Here is a 26,778-nt window from a genome sequence, read left to right as displayed (position 1 = left end):
GTTTCCTTCTCCATCCTACACATGCCTGTATCGCTAAAGTGAATGTAACCGTATTGTGATCACTTTCAGCAAAGTGCTGACCTACCTCCAAATCTAACACCTGGCTAGGTTCTTTACCCAGTATCAAATCTAATGTGGCCTTGCATCTTGTTGGTCTATCTACATATTATGTCAGGAAACTCTCCTGCACACATTGGACAAAAACTGACCCATCTGTTAGTACTTGAATGACAGTGTTTCCAGCCAATATTTGGAAAGTTAAAGTCTCCCATAACAACTACCCTGTTATTTTCGCTTCTATCCAGAATCATCCTTGTAATCCTTTCCTCTACACTTTTGGAACTTTTCAGAGGCCTATAGAAAGCTCCCAACAGAGTTACTTGTCCTTTCCTGTTTCTAACCTCTGCCCATACTACCTCAGTAGACGAGTCCTCCAACATCCTTTTTGCCACCGTAATACTATCCTTCACTAACAATGCCACATCTTCCACCTTTACCATCTTTTTTCTTACTGAAACATCTAAATCCCGGAACATGCAACAACCATTCCTGTCCCTGCTCTATCCATGTCTCTGAAATGGCCACAACATCGAAGTCCCACGTACCAACCCATGCTGCAAGTTCACCCACCTTTATTCTGGATGCTCCTGGCACTGAAGTTCAAACCAACGTCTTGATTGCCGGTACACTCTTGAAACCTTATTTATGATCTCACTATTCTCAACCTCCTGTACACATGAGCTACAATTCAGGTTCCTGTTCCCCCTGCTGAACTAGTTTAAAACCTCCTGAAGAGCATCAGCAAATTCCCCCCCTGCCCCCAGGATATTGGTGCCCCTGTGGTTCAAGTGTAAACCATCCTGTTTTATGAGGGCACGTAGATTTCAGGTAAGGGGCAGAAGATTTAAAGAAAATGTGAAGAAAATCTTTTTTGCCCAGAGTATGGTGGGAATCTGGAATGCATTGCCTGTAAGGATGATAAAGGCTTCATGTTTTAAAACGTATTTAAATGTGCACTTGCAGTGTCAAAGCATACAAGGCTATGGCCAAGTGCTGGAAAGTGAGATTAGAATAGTTCAGTGAATTTCTTTCGACTGACTGAACATGATGGGTTGAAGGCGGTTTTTTTGCATGGTAGATTTCTATGAGCCCTGTTTCCTTCATAACCAACAATGTAAATACTCACTGAACTGTACCTGGCAGTAAGAGGTGGAAGAACATGATATCGTACTTGTAACTGGGAGTAAACCTGAAATCTGCTGTTTAATAGGGCAGTTAAAACTCAAACACATTGACGTTTGGAGTCACTTGTGGATCAGACCAGGAAAGGATGTCAATTTTTCTCTCTTTAATCATATTACCAGACAAGATAAGGTTTTGCAACAATCAACAGCGCTCACCTGGCTACCATTTGACTACGTTTTTAATTCATTACATTTTCCAGCTGCCATGGTGAGATTCAAGCCCATGACCTCAGAACGTGTTGATGTAGAGGTCCCGGTGTTGGACTGGGGTAGACCAGGCCAGATTTTCCTGCTCCTCACGTGCTGCCTGACCTGCTGTGCTTTTCCAGCACCACTCTAATCAGGACCTGGTCAGAAGTCATACGAGTCAAATAGTTTCTTTGAAATTACAGGCTTTCGGAGCGCTGATGAAGGAGTAATGCTTCAAAAGCTTGTGCTTTCAAATAAGCCTGTTCGACTATAACCTGGAGTTCTGTGACTTCTGATCTCAGAATATTAGACTGCAATTCTGAATTACAAGTCCAGTAAGATAACTTGCCACCACCTCCCATTATAATGCAGTGTCTACGGGTTCAAGAATTTACATTTATTTGTTTGGTTCTACCAAGGAGAACCCATGAGGGTAGAATCTTCTGGAGATACTGGCAGTTTGGTGTGCCAGTGGAGAGCTCCCACAACCCGTGCATTGTGTTTTATCAGGAAGGCCTTACTCAAGCGTGTGATGGGCCAGTGCTGGTCTTTCCCCAGGGGCATGGACTCCAATGGGATGTTGGGTCTCCCGGCTCTTTCATACTCACCAGTGGTTCCTGTTGATATGAGGCATCAGATTGAAGAGAAACCAAAGCGTAAGTAAGTGATGTTGGGAGGAACATCATAGGAAAAAGTGGAAGAAATTTTGGAAACCAGTGTAGATCTATCTCTTAATATCAATCAATCCTAAACCCCTGATTCACCATGGCCAGCTTCCCCTTTACGATTCGCTCTCAATTCACTGTAGCACCAGGGAGTTACATTCCAGACCCACAATAGGAAAGGGGGTTCTGAAATGGAGAAATCAACTGCAAAGATTTCCTGACGGAAGTCATGTCCCATTCTTTTGGGCAATCTGGTAGTGATAGGAGAAAGTGAGTACTGCAGATGCTGGAGATCAGAGTCGAAGAGTGTGGTGCTGGAAAAGATGCTTCATCAGGAAGGGCTTATGCTGAGCACATCAATTCTCCTGCTGTTCGGATGCTGCCTGAATGACTGTGCTTTGCATCACCACACTGTTCAGATCTGGTAGTGGTGGCAACCAACTCAATGAGTGAAATTTTAATCCCTACCTCTAGCAGCAGGCTGGAAGTGGGGGACATTAAATTAGTGGAAGGGAAAGGGATGCCATGTCCATCACTTTCCCACCTCTTCCATGTATTCTACCAGTAGTAGAGTAGTTGGTTGATACTGGTTTAGATACTTAGAATTTGTCCCTACAGTTTAGAAATTTAAAGCACCTTGCTGTATAGATACAGACAGCTGAACCAGGAAATATAGACAAACAGGGCTTTAAACTACTGTTACAGTTAATTCATAAGATCATAAGTTTCAGTTGGCAGAATATCTGGAGCTCAACAAAGGTGAAAAGGGAATTTGGGTTAGCCCCAAAGGAACTGGCTTTAAGCAGTGAGTCAATTTCAGTTGGACATTTTGGAGGTCATGGAATTTAGTCCTGGAAGGAAAGGCTGGCAAAAGCATGGTTAAAGAAGAGTTTAGTGTGATTTCCAACTGGCCTCCATGTTCCCAGTGTGAGAAGGGGACAGATAAACTGGTGGCAAACGCCCACTGGAAGGTTAATGCAAGCAACTGCCCCTGTTACCTGCCTAGCTGGGATTGCAGCCTAATATTATCTTGTAGAGGGTCTCATTCCCAGCGTACCCTCCTGATTCATGTCATGGTTAGATTAGATTCCCTACAGTATGGAAACAGACCCTTCAGCCCACCAAGTCCACACCGACCCTCCGAAGAGTAACGCACCCAGACCCATTCCCCTACTCTATATTTACCGCTGACTAATGCAATTTAGCATATCCAATTTGTCTGACCTGCACATCCTTTGGATTGTAGGAGGGAACTGGAGCATCCGAAGGAAACCTGCGCGCAGACGCAGGGAGAATGTGCAAACTGCACAAAGACAGTTTTGTGTTTTTTAATGCTTCTTAATTGGACTTTTATTAAAATTTGGCTCAGAGTGCACTGATTGAGGTGCTCTCTCCGTTACTTATTTCGTACTGTAGCTGGAAAACCTCTGATCAGCCCTCCAGCTTCCATCAAACTGGCTTTAATTCAACTGAATACCCATCTCCATGTAAAGGAAGAACTTACTAACTTGAAAATCAATTTTTAAATAGTTTCTCTTGGTGGTAGAATTCCTTTATATATACAAAGCCTCTGTGGCAAAATTGAATATCAATATCATTCCTAGTTTTTGTTCTTTGATGATTTGATTAATAAATCTTTAAGGAGGCTGTTTATTTCTCTTATGCATTCAGGTGGAGACAGTTGGGGATAAGTACATGACCGTGAGTGGTCTGCCAGAGCCATGTATCCATCATGCTCGTTCCATATGCCATCTTGCTTTGGACATGATGGAGATTGCAGAGCAGGTGAAGGTTGATGGAGAGCCTATACAGGTTAGTTATGCAAAATTCTGAACTTACAAAAAATTGGTATCTCATCTTTTCAGTTATACATTTAATATTTTCATTGACTTTCAAAAGTGTTAATCATGGATTTTAAAAAAATCTTGAAACTGCTTATCCTTCTATAATTCTTGCAGACTCACTGTCTTTTGTCTTCCGTGCTTTCAGGTTCACTTGTGCTTTCTACATGAGCCACAAATATAATATCCCAGTATTTTTCTAACTTTGATTTTATTGTTGGTGATATCAACCTGATGTGTTTATACATGTTATTTGTTTTTGATTTTAATCAAGGCCTTTTAAATTTTTAAAATGCAAACATTTTCTCAAAACAATTACTATGGACAGAAACTTACCAAGCTCTGAGTAATATAGACTATTGTAAGATGAACTGGTAGTTTCAAACCAGATGCTCATTGAGATCATCTCATCAATTTTTTTTTGCATTTTGCAAGTGGTATAGCAGGATTCTTGTCAGGTAGCAGTGAGTTTCCAATTGATGCTGCTCCTTGCATGTTAAGCACCTTATTAACAAGCCAACTCGCCACTGTTAGACTTTTACCAAACTCCTTATTGGGAAAGCTCAACATGAAAACCAGAGCGGATCTTGGTAGTTCATCTTGCTTTAACTGCTTCTTGCCCACAGACAAACTGCAGATTCTTGTGTGATCCCCCAGCATACCTACCTGCCAACCACAGACATTGAGGGTCCACTTTCATGTAGCCATTGCCACCATCAAGCATACCTCAATGCCCTGGCACTGAGCCCTTTATGAGCAGTCTACCCAGCAGGGCAGGATCTCAACCAGCAGTATACAGCTGTATCAAGTGTAGGTACTGAACAGGGTCAGGAACCCGTTAAAGAGCATGTGCCAGACTGACCACCAATGCTGTCTCAGCATAACTTCACCTGATGCCTGCTGGCATACCTGCTACTTGCATTGGCAATTGTGCAGTTGCAGAACCAGGCAAGTCACTGTAGTATGCAGCAGTCCACAGTTACGTGCACATGCATCTTGCCAGATGTCGATGTTCCATGTCAGTCTAGCACCTGTATCATGTAGCCTCAGTGTTTGTGTCAAACAAAGCATCTGCAGCAAGCATGCAACGTCTGAAAGTCTGAAGAAAGTAGTCAGCAATTAAGTCTATGGAGGAGCTGTCATTCAGGGAGCCCAGATAGTTACTCAGGGTGCTGTTGCACAGTGTGATCGTGCTGTAGGGACCTGGATCATGGATAGTTCTTTGGCTTCATTGAGGCCAATACAGCAGGGTTTGGGGGAGCTGTCGTAGCTGGACATGAGTTCACAAGCTAGGGATCTAGGCAGATGAGGGCTAGCACTGACTGGTCAGGCTGCCTGAAGGTTGGCCACTGTCATTTTGTTGCCTTTGTTCACACAAATGAAGGATGGTGAGGAAGGGGGATGAAGGGAAGGAGGGGTGACAGGTAAGTAGATGTAAAGCTACTCTGAGAGGGCCATTTGCTGTTATTGCAGCATTGAAGCACATAGATAGAGTGTGGCATTGAGGAGAATGACTACAACAGGACTTGTCATGCATAAGTTGTAAGGGAGGGTGTTGCGTCTGCAACCAGTCATTGAGATTTCACATAGTAATAGCATCATTCTCCAATATGCTGAATACTCGGGCATCTAGGGTCCTAATCCCTGTCTACCTGACAGCACTATTCATCTCTATAGGTTAAACCTTTATGTCAATGTCACTACTAGGGAATATCCACACGTAAAGTCAATCAAGCAGACAATGATGAAGAGGGGTTGTTCTAACGTATTGGGGTTAGCCATTGCCATGAACATGCACTGCTACCTCTGCCTCAAGATAATATGTTTGTCCCACATCATACAGTCCCAACCATGGCTCCTGATGAATTGGCCAAAGCTCTGATGCATCAGGGGCCAGTGAATTGTCTAAACCCTGAACAGAGAAGGGACGATGATATATATGTAGTGAACTGAAAGAATTTATGAAATGAAAAAACTTTACAAAATACTGAGTGCAAAACGAAAATCATGATATTTTGAGCCATCATACCCCTCTTCCATCTGCTGCACTGGGATGGAGGGAGCCTGCTGATTGTAGAGAATTTGTCAGGCCACCTTAGGCATTTAGATCTGGATGGGCCAGATATGCTGGGCGTCTTCTTGTCAGAGGCAAGTTGACCCTCCTCAGCTGGAACTTCCGATGCTCAGAAGGGGCATCCTGAATGGAGACTTTTGAGAGGCCCCGTGTCTGATTACTCCTCAGACTGGATGCCTCCTGGTACCACACTGTCTCCTTGTGAGGAGGGGCCATCTTGATTAGTGTCAAGTCTCCCTCTTCTACATTCACCCTGTCTTCAGTATTGAGGACCAGTGTATGGGGTGATAGTGTGTGGGTGTTGGCACCTGTCTAGCGGCCCATGAGGGTGCGTGGCCTGTTTCACCTCAGCAGTTGCCAACTTGTCCCTGGAGGTAGACTTACAGTCACAGGGCTAGCCACACTTTTGCAGAATCTGAGCGATAATAGTGCATCAAATGGACTACCTGCATTACTGCGACATCTGACTGATGATGGTCAGTGTGTCATTTACTCGCCGTAACTAGCTTCTCTGTAATGAGGGCCAATGCCTTTTGTGTTCTTGCCTGTCATAGCTGCTCCTCCCTGTGCATCTGGATGATGTTTCTCACTGCTGAGACCACAGGGTTCTGTCTTGCTGTGGGGGCAGCAGGTGCCCAATCTCCAGCAACCCCATAGCTGACAGTGTGCTTGGACACATTTCTGCCTCACCCACATGTGAACCTGTGTGAAATTCACTGTGCACACTTATGATGCCTGTCAAGATGCCATTATATATGCTGCTCAGAAAGGGGGGGTCCATGGTCCCTCCAATTCTTCCTCAATCTCTACTGAAAGTAAGGTTCCTTTGACATCATCCCCATTAAACACTCCTGAGACAGGGATAACACAGGATGAATACGGAGGGAGGACTTCCCCTACTTGTTAAACTCGAAGTTCCTTCAAGGCCGTCCCCTTCAAACTTCCCCAGGGCAGGGACGCCAACATATTAAAATATGGAGTAAGCAAATCCACTAGAAGGCTTATTGGCTGTGTCCCCCTCCCCATATCAGGTGCTTGTAGATCAGGAAGGTGGGATTGAAGTGGAATTAAAACTTAAGGAGCAACCCATTCAAAAAAACTAAGGATGGGCTATAAATGGGAACCCTTGATGTAAATGTGATACACAGTCCCTTCTAAGCCACGAAAACAGCACATAGTGTGGTATTCAGTGAAGTGACTCAAACTATGATTACATTGAACTGCTGCGTGCAGCACTCTCCACCCTATCTCCCCAATAGAAGAGAGAGGATCTGCTGGAGATCTTGCCAGCAGAGGGCCAAATGGTATACAACGGAAGAAAGTGAGAAAGTAGAGGGTATGCAGCAGCAGTCCATACAGGAGACACCATCACACGATCCAAAAGGGCATGGGGAAAGCTCCCCTAGGTGGACCTCAATCTTCTTACCTAGGCATGCTGAGGAGGTTTCGTCTGGAGAAGATAGGCTGAACCTTGGGAGGATTGGTGCACCTGAAGGCACATGAGACAAAAGGCATTGAGGTCACTGTTTGGGAATGATGCATGGTTAATGTGAGTGTTGCAGTGGAACACCAAGTATTACTTATGGGTGTCAGGGCTTAGATGTCTCTGCATTCCCTCCAGTGACTGCAAGTATCCTTTCCTCAGAGGGGCTAAGGACATAACGTTTGGCACCCTGTCACTTGTGTACTGTAGCTATGACTTGTTATAAATGTCTTGACTCGTAATGACATAAAGGGAAATCATACGTAAGACACAAGTAGGTGGCACTGCTGTTTTATTCCTGATGAAGGGCTTTTGCCCGAAACGTCAATCTCGCTGCTCCTTGGATGCTGCCTGAACTGCTGTGCTCTTCCAGCACCACTAATCCAGGCACTGCTGTTAGGGCTGATGCAAGTGGTGGAAAGGTGCAGAAGTGTTCTGAGGGAGTGAGGAGGCACTACTGAGGGTAGACAGTGCTTATGGTGTGGAAAAACCAGGCGATTGAATGAAAGAAGGTGTTTCATGCAACAGAGGGGTATTGGACTACAAGCAGTGGTGGGAAGTAGATGCACTGTCATGGATGAGTATAAGGCCTCAGAAAGCAGACTATTGCACTTACTGTGGTAGAGCAAAGAAAATATTTGACTAAAGGCTGAAAGACTAATTAATTTGGCGAGTTTGAAAAGATACAACGAGAAAATGTATTTGATCTCATTGGAAGAATCAAACCACAATATTCAACATGACTCATACTTGGCCAAAAGGACCTTGATCGTAGAGGTTGATGACTGAGGAGTGATAGATGGAGTTTAATCTAGATAAATGTAAGGTGCTGAAAATGTGTTGCTGGAAAAGCGCAGCAGGTCAGGCAGCATCCAAGGAACAGGAGAATCGACGTTTCGGGCATAAGCCCTTCTTCAGGAATGAGGAAAGTGTGTCCAGCAGGCTAAGGTAAAAAGTAGGGAGGAGGGACTTGGGGGAGGGGTGTTGGAAATGCGATAGGTGGAAGGAGGTCAAGGTGAGGGTGATAGGCCGGAGTGGGGTGGGGGCGGAGAGGTCAGGAAGAAGATTGCAGGTTAGGAAGGCGGTGCTGAGTTCGAGGGATTTGACTTGAGACAAGGTGGGGGGAGGGGAAATGAGGAAACTGGAGAAATCTGAGTTCATCACAAGGGATGAGTCCCTGACGAGGGAGTCATGGAGGGAGTGATCTTTTCGGAATGCTGATAAGGGAGGGAAGGGAAATATATCCCTGGTGGTGGGGTCCGTTCGGAGGTGGCGGAAATGACGGTGGATGATACGCTGTACATGGAGGTTGGTGGGGTGGTAGGTGAGGACCAGTGGGGTTCTGTCCTGGTGGCGGTTGGAGGGGCGGGGCTCAAGGGCGGAGGAGCAGGAAGTGGAAGAGATGTGGTGGAGAGCATCGTCGACCATGTCTGGGGGGAAATTGCGGTCCTTGAAGAAGGAGGCCATCTGGGTTGTACGGTTTTGGAACTGGTCCTCCTGGGAGCAGATGCGGCGGAGACGAAGGAATTGGGAATATGGAATGGCATTTTTACAGGGGGCAGGGTTGGAGGAGGTGTAGTCTAGGTAGCTGTGGGAGTCGGTCGGTTTATAGTAAATGTCCGTGTTGATTCGGTCGCCAGAGATAGAAATGGAAAGGTCTTGGAAGGGGAGGGAGGAGTCTGAGACAGTCCAGGTGAATTTGAGGTCGGGGTGGAAGGTGTTGGTAAAGTGGATGAACTGTTCAACCTCCTCGTGGGAGCATGAGGCAGCGCTGATACAGTCATCGATGTAGCAGAGGAAAAGGTGGGGGTTGGTGCCAGTGTAGCTGCGGACGATGGACTGCTCCACATATCCTATGAAGAGGCAGGCATAGCTGGGGCCCATGTGGGTGCCCATGGCTACTCCTTTGGTTTAGAGGAAGTGGGAGGATTGGAAAGAGAAGTTGTTCAGAGTGAGGACCAGTTCAGTCAGTCGAAGGAGGGTGTCAGTGGAAGGATACTGGTTGGTACGGCGGGAAAGGAAGAAGCGGAGGACTTTGAGTCCTTCGTGATGGGGGATGGAGGTGTATAGGGACTGGATGCCCATGGTGAAGATAAGGCGTTGGGGACCAGGGACACGAAAATCATGGAGGAGGTGGACGGCGTGGGTGGTGTCCCGAACGTAGGGGGGGAGTTCTTGGACTAAGGGGGACAGGACCGTGTCGAGGTATGCAGAGATGAGTTCGGTGAGGCAGGAGAAGGCTGAGACAATGAGTCGGCCGGGGCAGTCAGGTTTGTGGATTTTGGGCAGGAGGTAGAAACGGGCGGTGTGGGGTTGTGGGACTGAGGTTGGAGGCGGTGGATGGGAGATCCCCTGAGGTGATGAGGTTATGGATGGTCTGGGAGATGATGGTTTGGTGGTGGGAGGTGGGGTCATGGTCAAGGGGGCAGTAGGAGGAGGTGTCCACGAGCTGGCGTTTAGCCTCAGCGGTGTAACGGTCCATAAGAACCTTTTGAAGGTCTGTGAGAGTGTTGTCCTGAGCTGGGGTAGGGCTGACTGCAGGGCATGTAGGTAGCGGTGCAGGGCTGCAAGTGTGGAGTGGAGGATCCGGAGGGAGGTCTGTTGCTGGAGGCTTCGGATTTGTTGTAGGTACCGGTTGTCTTGGTTGGGTCCAAATTTTGTTGGTCGGAACGTAGTCCGGAGTCCGGAGTCGGTTCCGTAGGTAGGTGCTGAGGAAGGAGATGTGGCTGTGGTAGCGAGTCTGTTTGAGAACGTGGCTGTAAGGTGCTCCATTTTGGTACGGAGTGTTACCAAAAAAAAGGGTAGGCACAGTAATGAAGAAAGTGTTTGGTACACTTGCCTTTATTGGTCAGTGCATTGAGTCCAGGAGTTGGGAGATAACGTTGCAGCAGTACAGGACATTGATCAGGCCACTTCTTAGGAATACTGGGTGCAATTCTGGTCTCCTTGTGATAGGAAGGATGTTGTGAAAGGTTTCAGAAAAGGTTTGCAGGATGCTGCCAGGGTTGGAGTGTTTGAGCTATAGGGAGAGGCTGAAAAGGCTGGGGCCATTTTCTGTGAAGTGTCAGAGGCTGGAGGGTGACCTTATAGTGGTTCATAAAATCATATGGGGCATAGATAGGATGAATAGTCAAGGTCTTTCCCTCAGGGGATGCAAGTCTAAAACTAGATAGGTTTGCATAGGTTTAAGCTGAGACTGGAAAGATTTAAACTGGAGATAAGGGGCAAATTTTTCATGCAAAGGGTGGTGTGTGTATGGAATGAGCTGCCAGAGGAAGTGATGGAGACTAGTACAGTAACAACATTTAAAAGGCATCTGGATGGGTGTATGAATAGAAAGAATTTGGAGGAATATGGACCAAATGCACCCAAATGGGCAGCACAGTGGCACAGTGGTTAGTACTGCTGCCTCACAGTGCCAGAGACCTGGGTTCAATTCCCGCCTCAGGCAACTGACTGTGTGGAGTTTGCACATTCTCCCCATGTCTGCGTGGGTTTCCTCCGGGTGCTCCGGTTTCCTCCCACAGTCCAAACATGTGCAGGTTAGGTGAATTGGCCACGCCAAATTGCCCGTAGTGTTAGGTGAAGGGGAGTGGGTCTGGGTGAGTTGCTCTTCGGCAGGTCAGTGTGGAGTTGTTGGGCCAAAGGGCCTGTTTCCACACTGTAAGTAATCTAATCTAATCTAATTTCTTGACAATATCTGGTGGGTATGGATAGGTTGGACCAAAGGCTCTATTTCTGTGCTGTGCATGTGACTATGACTCTTGAGATTCACCCTTGCTATTTTGTAACTTTATTTTTGTGATTTATTTTCACGTTCTTCTTTCTTCCTCTCCAAGATATTTCTTCTCCTGTTGTCTTTTTATATTTTGTAAGGACTGAGACTCAAGTACCTTCCACTTATTCTCACTTTATCATTTCTGTTTCTGTTTGCCTCCTAAATGCTATGCTTATGATATATTCTCTCATTCTTCCTCTATATCTCTTTTTGTCTGTTTTTTCCATAGATTTCAGACTAGTTGCAACTGTACTGGAACTGCTTAGCTAAGGAGCGGCAAGTTCTGGGACACAAAGTGAATTGGTGTTGAGTGGGGATTTGGGAAGGAGGTGGTTTTGCTTTCCAAGCGGCTAGACTGGGAAGTTATTTCTTAGTTTTGCTGTTTATATTTCTCCAGTTATCAACTTCTTAGAGGTTCTGAGAAAAGATCTCATTCTGTAAGAAATTTTTGTTTTAAAAGTGGGTTTACATTGACCGGTGACTTTGGAATTCAATATATAAGTTCTATATGGTTATAATACAACCTATTGTCGAAATATTTCATTAAGACCTAGTACTCATCGTTTTTGAACTGGCAAAAGACAATGTGTTTTCTTCCTTAACTATTGATGTGAATGGGCATTAATGTTTCAAGAGGATTGGGCTAGATTGTGGATATTAATTTTGTCTTATAGATTAACAATTTATTAACTTTAGCAGAACATAGATAATTTTTGTTCATTTGACATTATAAGTTGGGTATCTAAGATCTGTTATTTTTAAAATCTAATTAGAAAGAATTGAGCAATTCTGAGGGATATTGAATTAAAACATATGTTTTAGTTCCACTGTTATGAATCCAACAATAGGGAGGCTAATTTGGTTTAGCTTCCAATGTCATAAGGTAATTGGTGCTCATTCAGGATCAGTGTTAGAAGTTTCCTTAGTACTGTTGCAGCTCATAACTACAGCTAAATTAGCAGAGTTAGTCAGCTGACTGATGATAAACTTACAAGAGTAAACTAAGATGGCAGGCATTATATTAAAGCAGTTGGGCTTAATTGAAATACCAGAGAGGCCAAATGAACCAGGCAGTACAGGCATGAATCAGTGAACCTTCTGTTGCAGTTAAGGCACTTGGAAATGAGAGAATTGGAGATGAAATTCCTAAAGATTTAAACTTGAATTCCAAAATGTGTTGAAAAACTGGAAATAGAGGTGAGAAGAGATGCTGCTTAAGCAAACGAAACTAAAAGTTTGGGAGAACTTGGTTAAGGAAAGGCCGAGACAACATATGCACTTTACTTTGAGGTAGATACTCTACTTTGAGGTAGATACAGTTTTCAACTAGTTTTAACTGATTCCTCCTGAAATTTTCCACATGTGAAGATCCCTAAGTGGTTGTTATAGGGGGGACACTGTGGCAGGTTCACAAATGTACTTTTAACCAGGGATTGTTTGGGACTGTGGTTTTTTAATTTAATCAATGAACTCAACTTGAGGAAATGGAAGTCATGCATAGTCACTAACACTTAAGTTTACACTGCTAACCTTCGTCCAGCTAGATTGTTCATCAATGATTCTTTGCTAAGTGAGAAATTTTGAATTCTGTATTCCATCTTAATGCTGTGTTCTGCTGAACATGGACCCAAGAATATTGGGGCAGCATGGTTGTTTAGTGGTTAGCAGTGCTGCCTCGCAGTGCCAGGGACCTGGGTTTGATTTTACTCTTTGGTGACTGCAAATTCTACAGGGACATTCTCCCCTTGTCTGCATAGGTTTACTCTGGTGCTCCAGTTTCCTCCCAGCCGAAAGATGTGCAGGTTAGGTGGATTGGTCAGGGGAAATGCAGGTTTACAGGGACTAAGTGGGATGCTCTTCAGAGTGTTTATGTGGACCCAATGGGCCAAATTAATTGCTTCCACACTGTAGGTTTCCATGAATATGTTGTATCTGCAAAATGTTTGCCATCTGGTACCAATAATGAATTTTTGCTGTGTTGAGGACTCTAAATTCATCCAGGATAGCTTTCTAAGCCAGTATTCATACAAGACTGTACAAGAGACCTAGGTTAATTTTAGAGCTGAAAGTGTGTTGCTGAAAATGGAAATGCCTGCCTCTTCGTAGGATATGTGGAACAGTCCATCTTCCGCAGCTACACTGGCACCTTTTCCTCCGCTACATCGATGACTGTATCGGCGCTGCCTCGTGCTCCCACGAGGAGGTTGAACAGTTCATCCACTTTTCCAACACCTTCCACCCCGACCTCAAATTTACCTGGACTGTCTCAGACTCCTCCCTCCCCTTCCTAGACCTTTCCATTTCCATCTCGGGTGACCGAATCAACACGGACATTTACTATAAACCGACTGACTCCCACAGCTACCTAGACTACAGCTCCGCCCACCCTGCCCCCTGTAAAAACACCATCCCATATTCCCAATTCCTTCGTTCCCACCGCATTATGCTCCCAGGAGGACCAGTTCCAAAACCGTACCACCCAGATGGCCTCCTTCTTCAAAGACCGCAATTTCCCCCCAGACGTAGTTGACGATGCCCTCCACCGCATCTCTCCCACTTCCCGCTCCTCCGCCCTTGAGCCCCGCCCCTCCAATCACCACCCGGGGCAGAACCCCACTGGTCCTCACCTACCACCCCACCAACCTCCATATACATCGTATCATCCGCCGTCATTTCCGCCACCTCCAAACGGACCCCACCACCAGGGATATATTTCCCTCCCCTCCCCTATCAGCGTTCCAAAAAGACCACTCCCTCCATGACTCCCTCGTCAGGTGTACGCCCCCCACCAACCCAACCTCCACTCCTGGCACCTTCCCCTGCAACCGCAAGAAATGCAAAACCTGCGCCCACACCTCCCCCTTTACTTCCCTCCAAGGCCCCAAGGGATCCTTCCATATCCACCACAAATTCACCTGCACCTCCACACACATCATTTACTGCATCCGCTGCACCCGATGTGGCCTCCTCTATATTAGGGAGACAGGCCGCCTACTTGTGGAACGTTTCAGAGAACACCTCTGGGACACCCGGACCAACCAACCCAACCACCCCGTAGTTCAACACTTCAACTCCCCCTCCCACTCCACCAAGGACATGCAGGTCCTTGGACTCCTCCATTGCCAGACCATAGCAACACGACGGTTGGAGGAAGAGCGCCTCATCTTCCGCCTAGGAACCCTCCAAACACAAGGGATAAACTCAGATTTCTCCAGTTTCCTCATTTCCCCTCCCTCCACCTTGTCTCAGTCCAATCCCTCGAACTCAGCACCGCCTTCCTAACCTGCAATCTTCTTCCAGACCTCTCCGCCCCCACCCCCACTCCAGCCTATCACCCTCACCTTGATCTCCCTCCACCTATCGCATTCCTAACGCCTCTCCCCCAAGTCCCTCCTCCCTACCTTTTATCTTAGCCTGCTGGACACACTTTTCTCATTCCTGAAGAAGGGCTCATGCCCAAAACGTCGATTCTCCTGTTCCTTGGATGCTGCCTGACCTGCTGCGCTTTTCCAGCAACACACTTTCAGCTCTGATCTCCAGCATCTGCAGTCCTCACTTTCTCCTCTAGGTTAATTTTAGGTCATGAAGATGAGGAAATATCAGTGGGGGGGTGTTTTGTACACAGTGACCATAACTCCATTAGATCCAAGATTGCAATGGAAATGACAAGATCAAATTCTCAACTGAGTGACAGCTGTAATTTTTTAAGTAATATCTGATATGATTTGGCCAAAATAGGCTGGGAGCAGATACTTTGAGGTAGATTTGTCTCAGAACAGTGGTAACGTTCAATAAGGAAATGAGTAGTACAGAACCAACGTAGTCTAAGAAAGAAAACGTATGAGACCACCAAATTCTGTAAACCTTGGATGTCAAGTGACATACAGCATTGGATTAAGAACGGTGGATCACAGCAATTACCAAGGCTCAAAACTGCAGCAGAAGTCGATGTAAGGTAAGGGCATACGTTTTCAAGAAGATGAGGTAAAACATTTTCACACACAGGATATTGGGAATTGGGATCTTACTTTCTGTAAATGGCCAAGGCAGAAATGCTCATAACAACATATAAGAAATATTTAGATGTGCATTTGCAGTGCCAAGACAGACAAAGTTATCGACCAAGTGCTGGAAAATGAGGTGAGAATGGACAGTTGGCTGTTTTTGTACTGTTGCTATTACAATGAACTGAAGGACATTTATTTTACACTCTGTGACGATGACGCCAAGCAATGTAAAAACAATCTTTCTCGGAAGGAATTGATTGGTGTATCAAAATGTTTCTTGGTTTCTACTGTTAAATGTTGCTAACCAAATTAGAAGTAATTTGAATAATTGTATGTGCGCAAATCTCTGCTGCCAATGTTACATGAGTTTAAGTGGCTACGTGGCCACAATTGTCAATTTTTTGGTGAGCAAGAATCCCATAGGATATTTTAATCAACCTGTTCAGACACGTTATCAGGAGAGCTGGGACTTGAACCTTCTGGCCCAGAAGTAGGAACATTACCACTGCACTATAAATCCCCACAGCTAATATAAATTACCCCCAGTTTGCCTAATTTTTCAAATTCCTGTTGATCTGGCTCATTTTAATTGAACATGAATGGCAAAATCATTGTTAATGTGTTAAAATTCACTGAATCACATGCTTTCAGTTGTGCGCTGAAGTATTTTGACGTCAGAATGTCCGATGTTTCCACTCCATGTGTAAGAAACAGCTGCTTGTTGTTCTATCTCCTGAGTTCACTATTAGTTTGGAATATTTTGATTGTTTATAAATTCTATCACTTCAGACCACTATAGGTATTCACACTGGGGAAGTGGTCACAGGTGTAATAGGCCAGAGGATGCCTCGCTACTGTTTGTTTGGAAATACCGTTAACCTAACAAGCAGGACAGAAACCACAGGAGAAAAAGGGAGAATCAACATTTCAGAATATACATATAGGTGAGCAGCCGTTCAATCTGTAATAATTAAATTATTGTCTGTTTGCATTTTCTGATTATGATATTTTATTTGGTCTGCAGAGCCTGTCCCATTCTTCCCCAGCCTCCTACTGGGCCTCAGGCCTGTATCCCCAAGCCTTACTTCAGCCTCATTTACTGGACTGCTAGCCCATTGCTTTCTCAATTCATTGGCCTACTTCTGGACTTCTGATAACGTTGAGGGGAAGAAGAAACGGGAACAGCATCAAAGGGGTCACAATGATGGGGGATCTCCTCTGCTCTAAAAGAAACCAACCCCAATCTGTCCAATCTCTCTTCATAACTGAAATCTTCTAGCTCAAGTAATATTCTGGTAAATGTCTGTACCTCCTTGTGTGGATTCCAGAACTGCACACAATACTCCAACCGCCACCCTCACCAACACTTTGTTCAGTTCCAGCAAATTTGCCCTACTCTTAAACCAATGAAGGAATCATACCATATGCTGCCTTAGCTATTTTATCTACCTGTCCTGATACCTCATGGGCTTAGTGTACATGCAAACCAAGGTCTCTTTGATCCTCTGAACTATAACTTATCATGTATTCCCTTGTCTTCGTTGGCTCTGCCATGTATCCAGTTTGAATTCCATTTGTCACAGATCAGCCCATTTGACTAGCTCATCTATCTTGTCTTGTCGGCTAAGACTATCTTCAGAACATCCCAGATAGCCTCCTATTTCAAGGAGTGCCATTTCCCCTCCTATGTGATCAACAATGTCCCTCCAGCACACCATCTCCACTTCTTGCACTTTCATCCTTGAACCCTACCCCTCCAACTTCAACAAGGATGGAATTCCCCTGGTCCTCACCTTCCACCCTAACAATCTCCGGATACAGCACATTATCCACTGTCATTTCTGCCACCTACAATCAGACCCCACCACCAGAGATCTATTTCCCTCACCAACCCTCTCAGCATTCCCAGAGACCATTCCATGTGCAACACCCACCAACCCACCCCTCACTCCTGGTACCTTCCCTTGCCACCACAAGAGGTGTAAAACCTGCACCCACACCTCACCCCTCACTCCCATCCAAGAGGATCCTACCATATCCGGCAGAGATTTTCCTGCACAACCAAACAGTGTCCATTCTTCTCGATGTTGTCGCTTCTGCATTGGGGAGACAGACGCCAGCTCATGGAACGTTTCAGGGAACATCTCTAGGACACGCACCAAACAACCCCACCACCCTGTGACTGATCACTAAAACTCCTCCTCCCACTCTGCCAAGGACATGCAGGTCCTGGGCCACCACCTCCACCAAATCCTAACCACCCAAGGAATGCAGGAAGAATGCCTCATTTTCTGTGTTGGGACTCTCCAACCACACAGCATCAACGTCGACTTCACGAGTTTCCTTATCTCCTCTCCCCAACTCATCCCCAATCCAATCCTCCAACTCGGCATCACCCTCTTGATCTGTTCTACCTGTCCATCTTCCTTCCCACCGATATACTCCACCCTCCCCTTTGACCGACCTATCACCATCACCCCTCATCTGCATCTACCTATCACCTTCCCAGCTACCTCACCCCCACCCTCCTGTTTATCTTTTAGCCATCCCTCCCCGCACCCCCCACAACATCCCTGACGAAGGGCTTATGCCTGAATGTCAACTCCTCTGCTTCTCCTTGCCTGATCTGCTTCGCTTTTCCAGCAACACGCCTTTTGACTTTGATCTCTAGCATCTGCAGTCCTCACTGGCTCCTAAGATTATGTTCTTGACTATTTAACACTCCACCAATTTTTGTATCATCTGCAAACTTACTGATCTTATGTTCAAGTCTAAATCATTGAACCCTGTGGGACTCCACTGGATACAGACATCTCCTTGGAAAAATGCCTCTCAACCTGAATTTTCTGTTGCCTGCTCAGCCAATTGTAGATCTAATTTACCAAATTTCCTGGGATCCCTTTGGCTTTTACCTATGCTATCAAACTCCCATGCAGAAACTTACCATAAGTCTTGCTGAAGTCAAAGTAGACAGCAACAAAAGCATGGCCCTCATCTGCACACCTGGTCACCTCTTTGAAAAATTCAGTCATGTAGATCAGATGTGACCTTCCCTTAACTAAACCATGCTGATTATTCTTGGTTCATCCCTTCCTCTCCAAATGGAGACTGATTCTGCCCCTTAGAATTGCTTCCCTGCCATTAGAGTTAGACTGACTGGCCTATAGTTTCCTAGTTTGTCTCTTGCTCCCTTCTTGATATCAGAAATGGTACCACATTGGCTGCATCTCTCCTATGGCCAGAGAAGAATTGGAAATTTTTGCAAGTAACTTTTGCTATTTCCTCCCTTACCTCACTGAACACCTTGGGACACAGAATCATCCTCATATCCTTCACATTTTCTGTTCTTTCTGGTTTAGCTTTGTTCCAGGTTGCGCTGAAAATGAGTTAAATGATCCTAATCATCAACCTGTTTCATAATTAGGTGCCTAATGAGTCCGGAGAACTCAGATGAACAGTTTCAACTCGAGTACAGAAATCTGATTAACATGAAGGGTAAGAAAGAGCCCATGAAGGTTTGGTTCCTGTCCAGAAAATACAAAGGCTAAAGTGTGATTCATCAAGGAATAATTTACCATTTGGACCTTTTTCAACAGTGGAAGAAAGAATTTAATAAATGAAGAATTAACATTCGCAATTGAAATATAATCATTTTATATACATTGTGACAAGTACAAAGTTGTTCAGTCTTAAGGTTGCAAATATTTTTTTCTCATTATTCTTCAGTAAATGTCATGTAAATCAGTTAACACCAAGTAGGATTTAGCTGCTTTTCTAAACAAGGACTTGCTGATCTGTCAAGTTTGGCTATGACATGCTAAGTAATTAAGGATATTTATGTTCTGCAGAGTCAGCTACAAAGTACCATTTTGCATGAGACCGGTAAAAATAGACACTGCTGTCAGTATGTTGCCAACACCCATGTACTTCGTCAATCTAGAAAATTCATTACCTAACCAATATTGAATGGGAGGAGATATTGAGGAGCGAGTGTAAATGGGAGGGGATATTGGGGAGGGAGGTAAAAATTGATGAAAGCTTCTGCTGTCCTGATGTAAGATGATGAATCAGGACTAAATTTTGTAGTAAAAATTAGCCACACTTTAGGATTTAGGTTGCATAAAACTCAGATTATACGAGAGAAGCAAGGTTGCTCTTGTTATTTGTCTGACAAGGATCAAGCAAAGATTTTACTCTGGGTGGCTGGCAATTTCTAGAAATAGCAGCGATCCATTATAAATATGTCTTCGTTTTCCAGTGGGTTTCTCGCAAACAGCAGCATATAATTGGTGAAACCGCAAGAATTTCCAAATCTTAGAAACCTGTCTGTAGTTACTTTTTGTAAGTATGTTACAGTAATGTTTTGTAGTAACTGATATCGCACGTTGATTTGAGAATCTTCAGAGCGGCATCTCACATGACACTTTTCACCCAAAGCCACAAAGATGGTTCAGCACATATAGACAATGCTGAAATATTCCACTGGAGCACAGCTGCTGAAAAGTTTCACTGCAACATGTACTACAATGTTTTAGAGTAGCGTGGAGTACCTTTATTTGTCATTTCTACCATATACAACAGATACAGTAAAAATGAGACAACGTTCCCCCTGGACCGAAGGTGCTACATGGACAGCACAAACTGCACAATCCTACATGGTATTAAGTTCAAAACGTGTGAGTTACAGAGTAATAAAAGAATGATAAAAGACATTTTTCAAGCAACAATTCAAGGTTGTGCAAAGAATTTCAGTTGGGAAAGAGTCCGACCATACGGTGTTAAGACGAAACTGTTGCACAGTCTGGTCATGAGAGACTGAATGCTCCGGTATCTTCTGCCAGATGGCAGGAGGGAGAAGAGTTTGAGTGAGAGGTGTGTGGGATCTTCCACAATGCTCTTAGCCTTTTGAATGCAGCGTGTGGTTAAATGTCTGTAATGGAGGGAGGGAGACCCCGATGATCCTCTCAGCTCTCCTCTGTTGTTATAGGGTCTTATGCTCAGAGACAATACAATTCCTGAACCAGGCAGTAATGCAGCAGCTCAGGGTACTCTCAATGAACCCTCTGTAAAATGTGGTGAGGATGGGGGGGGGGGCAGAGGGGAGGTGGAAGGTGGGCTTTCCTCAGCCCGGCGCAGAAGGTTTCGTGAGTTGTCTGTGATCTGTTTTAAAATCAAGTGTAAGGTATCCATTTTGGGTCCATTAAAAGATAGATCAGGATACTTTCTGGATGGTATGAAGTTAAATACAGTGGATATCCAAAGAGACTTGGTTCAGATGCATAGGTATTTTAAATTTCACAACCAGGTGCAGAAAATAATCCAGGAAGCTAGTGTAATGCTGGCTTTTATATCTAGAGGACAGGAGTGCAATGAAGCAGAAGTTATGCTGCAGTATTTTAGAATCCTGGTTAGGTCCCACTTACAGTACTGTGAACAGATCTGGGCATCACACCCAAAGAAAGATATATTGGCCTTGGAAGGAATACAGTGTATGTTTTCAAGAATGATACTTTCAGCTGTGAAGTCCAGGTATGAGAAGAAGTTATACAAATTGGGCCTGTTTTCTCTGGAACTTAGAAGGTTAGGAGGTGATCTGATTATAGACTTCAAGACATTAGCAGGAAAAGACCAGGTAGATAATGAAACTATTTCCACTGTTTGGAGGTTCGAGAATTAGGGTGCATTGTCTGAGAATTAGGGCTGGACTGTTCAGGAGAGAAGTTAAGAAACACTTTTACACACAAAGACTGGTAGAGGTTTGATATTCTCTTTCACAAATGACCATTGATGCCAGATACTAATTTTAAATCTGAGAGACATTTTTGTTTAGCAGAGGTACATGAATTTAGACTACACAGCAGTCATTCATTAATTGAATCGTGGAACAGGCTTAACTGGCTGAATGACCTACTTTTGTTTCTATGAAACATCACAATTGGCCTAGTAGTCATTGTTAAGTGAGGACCCTGCTGAAAGTTGTGATTAACTGTGGTTGAAATAGCTTGAGGTGAAACATGACTTTGTGCTTGTGAAATCATGTCTCACAAACTTGATTGAGTTTTTTGAAGAAGTAACAAAGAGGATTGATGAGGGCAGAGCGGTAGATGTGATCTATATGGACTTCCATAAGGCATTCAACAAGGTTCCCCATGGGAGACTGGTGAGCAAGGTTGGATTTCATGGAATACAGGGAGAACTAGCCATTTGGATACAGAACTGGCTCAAAGGTAGAAGACAGAGGATGGTGGTGGAGGGTTGTTTTTCAGACTGGAGGCCTGTGACCAGTGGAGTGCCACAAGGATCGGTGCTGGTCCACTACTTTTTATCATTTATATAAATGATTTGGATGTGAGCATAAGAGTATAGTTAGTAAGTTTGCTAATGACACAAAAATTGGAGGTGTAATGGACAGCGAAGAAGGTTACCTCCGATTACAATGGGATCTTGATCAGATGGGCCAATGGGCTGAGAAGTGGCAGATGGAGTTTAATTTAGATAAATGTGAGGTGCTGCATTTTGGGAAAGCAAATCTTAGCAGGACTTATACACTTAATGGGTAAGGTCCCAGGGAGTGTTGCTGAACAAAGAGACCTTGGAGTGCAGGTTTATAGCACCTTGAATGTAGAGTCGCAGGTAGATAGGATAGTGAAGAAGGCGTTTGGTATGCTTTCCTTTATTGGTCAGAGTATTGAGTACAGGAGTTGGGAGGTCATGTTGCGGCTGTACAGAACATTGGTTCGACCACTGTTGGAATATTGCGTGCAATTCTGGTCTCCTTCCTATTGGAAAAATGTTGTGAAACTTGAAAGAGTTCAGAAAAGATTGACAAGGATGTTGCCAGGATTGGAGGATCTGAGCTATAGGGAGAGGCTAAACAGGCTGGGCTGTTTTCCCTGGAACGTCAGAGGCTGAGGGGTGACCTTATAGAGGTTTACAAAATTATGAGGGGCATGGATATGATAAATAGACAAAGTCTTTGCCCTGGGTTGGGGGAATCCAGAATTAGAGGGCATAGGTTTAGGGTGAGAGGGGAAAGATATAAAAGAGACCTACGGGGCAACCTTTTCACGCAGAGGGTGGTACGTGTATGGAATGAGCTGCCAGAGGATGTGGTGGAGGCTGGTACAATTGCAACATTTAAGAGGCATTTGGATGGGTATATGAATAGGAAGGGTTTGGAGGGATATGGGCTGGGTGCTGGCAAGTGGGACTAGATTGGGTTGGGATATTGGTCAGCATGGATGGGTTGGACTGAAGAGTCTGTTTCCATGCTGTACATCTCTATGACTCTGTGACTCTATGATGAGATTGTTGGCATGCCCTTGGGCTGGGAGTTGAGGGAATTGAATTGAATTTATTGTCACCTGTGCCGAGGCACAGTGAAAAGCTTTGCCTTGCGAGCAAAAGAGGCAGATCACAGAGTGAAATAGCATAGATAAGTAAATAGTAGCTGAACAGTGACAAAAACAAAAAAAACACACAGGTACAGGCGAATGCTAAGAGCTTGAGAATTCATTCAGTCGCCTAGGAACTGTTATGAAACTAGCTGGTGAGTGTGTTCAGGATTCTGTACCTTCTCCCGATGGTAGAGTTTGTAGAAAAACATTGCCAGGGTGGGATGGATCTTTGAGAATGCTGGCGGCCTTTCCTTGACACTAGGCCTGGTAGATGGATTCTGTAGATTGGAGGTTGGTTGAACATTGTCATAAAGTCACAGAAGTATACAGCACGGCAAACGGGCCTTTTGGACCAACTTGTCCATGAAAACCAGGTTTTCCTTTGATCAATCCTATTTGTCCGTGCACCTGTCCAAATGTCTTTTAAACATTGCTGTAACTGTACCTGCATCTACCACTTCCTCTGGCAGCTTGTTCTATACACTCCACCCTCTGTGGAAAACGTTAGCCCCCTGGATCCCTTTTTAAATCTTTCTCCTGTCACCTGAAGCCTATGCCTTCTAGTTTTGCACTCCACTACCGTGGGGGAAAAGACCTTGGCTATTCATCTTATCTATGCTGTTCATGATTTTATAAACTTGAGGCCACCCCTCTGCATCGAATGCTCCAGGAGAAAATCTCCCAGCCTGTCTAGCCTCACCTTAACTGAAACTTTCCAGTCTCAGTAACATCCTTGTGAAACTTTTTCCTGCACCCTTTCCAGTTAGTAACATCCTGCCTGTAGCAAAGTGACCAGAATTGCACACAATACTCCTTGTGTGGATTCACCAATGTCTTGCACAATTATAACGTGACATCCCAACTCCTGCATTGAATGCTCTGACCAATGAAGACAAATGTGCCTACCTGTGACACCACTATCAAGGCACATTGTATGCCTCGGCCTCTTTGTTCAGCAACATCCCCCCCCCCCCCTCCCCCCTCCAGGGCCCAACAATAAGCTGTGCAAGTCCTCCCCAGTTTGCATTACCAGAATGGAACACCTTATTTGTCTGAATTAAATTCCATCTGATGTTCTTTGGCCCATTGGCCTGGTTGATCAGTATTCCTTTGTACACTTAGATTAGATTAGATTCAATTAGATTCCCTATGAATTCAACCTTATTGAATTCTTTGAGAAGGTGACTAAGGAGGTAGATTAGATTAGATTAGATTACTTACAGTGTGGAAACAGGCCCTTCGGCCCAACAAGTCCACACCGCCCCGCCGAAGCGCAACCCACCCATATCCCTACATTTACCCCTTACCTAACACTAGGGGCAATTTAGCATGGCCAATTCACCTAACCTGCACATCTTTAGACTGTGGGAGGAAACCGGAGCACCCGGAGGAAACCCACGCAGACACGGGGAGAACGTGCAAACTCCACACAGTTAGTCACCTGAGGCGGGAATTGAACCCGGATCTCAGGCGCTGTGAGGCAACAGTGCTAACCACTGTGCCACCGTGCCGCCCACAGATGAGGGGAAAGCGGTAGATGTGGTATATATGGATTTTAGTAAGGCGTTTGATAAGGTCCCCCATGGTAGGCTACTGCAGAAAATACAGAGATATGGCATTGAGGGTGAGTTGGAGGTTTGGATTAGGAATTGGCTGGCTGGAAGAAGACCGAGGGTAGTAGTTGATGGCAAAGGTTCACCTTGGAGTGCCGTCACTAGCGGTGTTCCGCAAGGATCTGTTTTGGGACCATTGCTGTTTGTCATTTTTATAAATGACCTGGAGGATGGGTTAGAAGGTTGGGTGAGCAAGTTTGCGGATGATACGAAAGTCGGAGGAGTTGTAGACAGTGAGGAAGGATGTGGCAGGTTACAGCGGGATATAGAGAAGCTGCAGAGCTGGGCAGAAAGGTGGCAAATGGAGTTCAATGTAGCTAAGTGTGAGGTGATTCACTTTGGTAAGAGTAATAAAAAGATGGGGTACTGGGCTAATGGTCAGATACTTGGTAGTGTGGAAGAGCAGAGGGATCTTGGTGTCCATGTACACAGATCTCTGAAAGTTGCCACCCAGGTAAATAGTGCAGTGAAGAAGGCATATGGCGTACTGGCTTTTATTGGTAGAGGAATTGAGTTCCGGAGTCCTGAGGTCATGCTGCAGTTGTATAAGACTCTGGTGCGGCCGCATCTGGAATATTGTGTGCAGTTTTGGTCGCCATACTATAGGAAGGATGTGGAGGCACTGGAACGGGTGCAGAGGAAGTTTACCAGGATGTTGCCTGGTATGGTAGGAAGATCCTATGAGGAAAGGCTGAGGCACTTGGGGTTGTTTTCATTGGAGAAAAGAAGGTTTAGGGGTGACTTGATAGAGGTGTACAAGATGATTAGGGGGTTAGATACGGTTGACAGTGAGAACCTTTTCCCACGTATGGAGTCAGCTATTACAAGGGGGCATAGCTTTAAATTAAGGGGGGGTAGATATAGGACTGATGTTAGGGGTAGGTTCTTCACTCAGCGAGTCGTAAGTTCATGGAATGCCCTGCCAGTAGCAGTAGTGGACTCTCCCTCTTTATGGGTATTTAAGCGGGCATTGGATAGGTATATGGAGGATAGTGGGTTAGTGTAGGTTAGGTGGGCTTTGATCGGCGCAACATCGAGGGCCGAAGGGCCTGTACTGCGCTGTAATGTTCTATGTTCTATGTTCTATGGAATCAGGCTCTTCAGGCCAAGTCCACACCGACTTGATAACTTTGTTCATGGTCTGTTTTACCAACAATTTTGATGTCAGTTGCAAACTCATAACTATGCCTGTTATATTCTCATCGACATCTGTTTTATACAAATGACAACCAACAGTGGACCCAGCACTGATCCTAGTGTGTGTGTTGCTAGCTAGCCTTCCAGTCTGAGTATGGATCATGGAACAGTGTTCTATGAAGTTGGAGTTCTGGTGTTTTTAAAATGTGTTCATGAGACTTGAGCATTGCTGGCTTAGCCAGCATTTATTGTCCATTCTTAATTACCCTTGAAAGTGGTGATGAGCTGCCGCCTTGAACTGCTGCGTTCCTTGATGTTTGTAACAAAGGGAGATCAAGCTTTTGACTCAGCTACAATTGTATCGCTGAGTTACCTTTAATTCGACTACTTATTAAGAAATCTCAAACAATCCAGTACTCAAACAATGGTTAAACTTTATTGTATGTAACAACCAAAATATAACCCCTCAAGTTAAGTCTCACAACCCAACTAGGTTATGACCCAATTAATGGTGGAACTTGGCCACGATCCTACCAACAGTACTATATCACTGGAAGTGTCCAGGGTTTGATCCCTGTGCAAAGTTGTTCTCCGGTGTTCTATGAAGTTGGAGTTCTGGTGTTTGATTCTTATACTAAATTTTGTCTTTCAGATTTGTGTGATGTTATTGGGTTTTTTAGAGTCCTTTCATCCAAGTTACTGAAGACTGTAGCTTGCATGATCAGAAGCAGCTTCTTTGTTCCTTATTCCACTTGGTCTTGACTATCTGTTTGAAGACAGCTTTTGTGTGATGAATTTTTAAATTCCTGTGCAGGAACAGGCCTTGTCCTTGCTCAGCAATAAAGCATTAATTTATCAAGCATCTGTCAAAGCCTTTTTGTCCCCTGGCCTCCATTCCTCCCCATTTTTGCCACATTTGTTTAATTGCTGTAAACTCCTGTATAAGTTTGAACTTGTCCTTTAAATATTTTATTCCAGGCAAAGTTATTTCTGCTTCTATGGGATATGCTAGTTTATCTTTGGTTAATTCCTTCAATCTGTGAACCTTTATTAAAGTTCTGAAGTCTATACTATCCCAATAATATATTTCCAATAATATATGTGGCTTAAAATGGAGGGCTTGCTGATGGTTTTCCATTTGCTGACCTCACCTTTGGTAGATGTCATGAGTTTGAAAGGAGCCATGGTAAGTTGCTACTGTGCATCTTGTACACAGTACATGCTGCTGCCACTGTGCATCATGGATAAAGGGAATGAGATGCTAACCTAGCAGGCTGTTTTATCCTGGTAGGTGACAGGCTTCTTGAGTGTTGGAGCTGTATCCATCAGGAGTATATCTTCGCACTCTTG

The 26,778-nt window shown here is 44.7% G+C and overlaps 1 protein-coding gene across 6 annotated transcripts in view; it reads left to right on the top strand.

Moving 5' to 3' along the window:
• The window catches only part of gucy1b1 (guanylate cyclase 1 soluble subunit beta 1), a 265,032-nt gene extending 240,950 nt beyond the window's left edge, over positions 1-24,082 (top strand). For all 6 annotated transcript variants that reach the window (XM_072584282.1, XM_072584283.1, XM_072584284.1 and 3 more), the window contains 3 exons: positions 3,770-3,910; positions 16,071-16,225; positions 18,706-24,082. In XM_072584282.1, the coding sequence (XP_072440383.1) occupies positions 3,770-3,910; positions 16,071-16,225; positions 18,706-18,829 (420 nt within the window). In that variant the 3' untranslated portion in view covers positions 18,830-24,082. The remainder of the gene's footprint in view (positions 1-3,769; positions 3,911-16,070; positions 16,226-18,705) is intronic.
• The last annotated feature ends 2,696 nt before the right edge of the window (positions 24,083-26,778 follow it).

This window comes from Chiloscyllium punctatum, chromosome 14 (assembly GCF_047496795.1).
Source record: "Chiloscyllium punctatum isolate Juve2018m chromosome 14, sChiPun1.3, whole genome shotgun sequence".
In the NCBI taxonomy this organism is placed as follows: Eukaryota; Metazoa; Chordata; class Chondrichthyes; order Orectolobiformes; family Hemiscylliidae; genus Chiloscyllium; species Chiloscyllium punctatum.
Note: the sequence above shows the minus strand (reverse complement) of the source record. Positions and strands in the feature narration are given on the sequence as shown.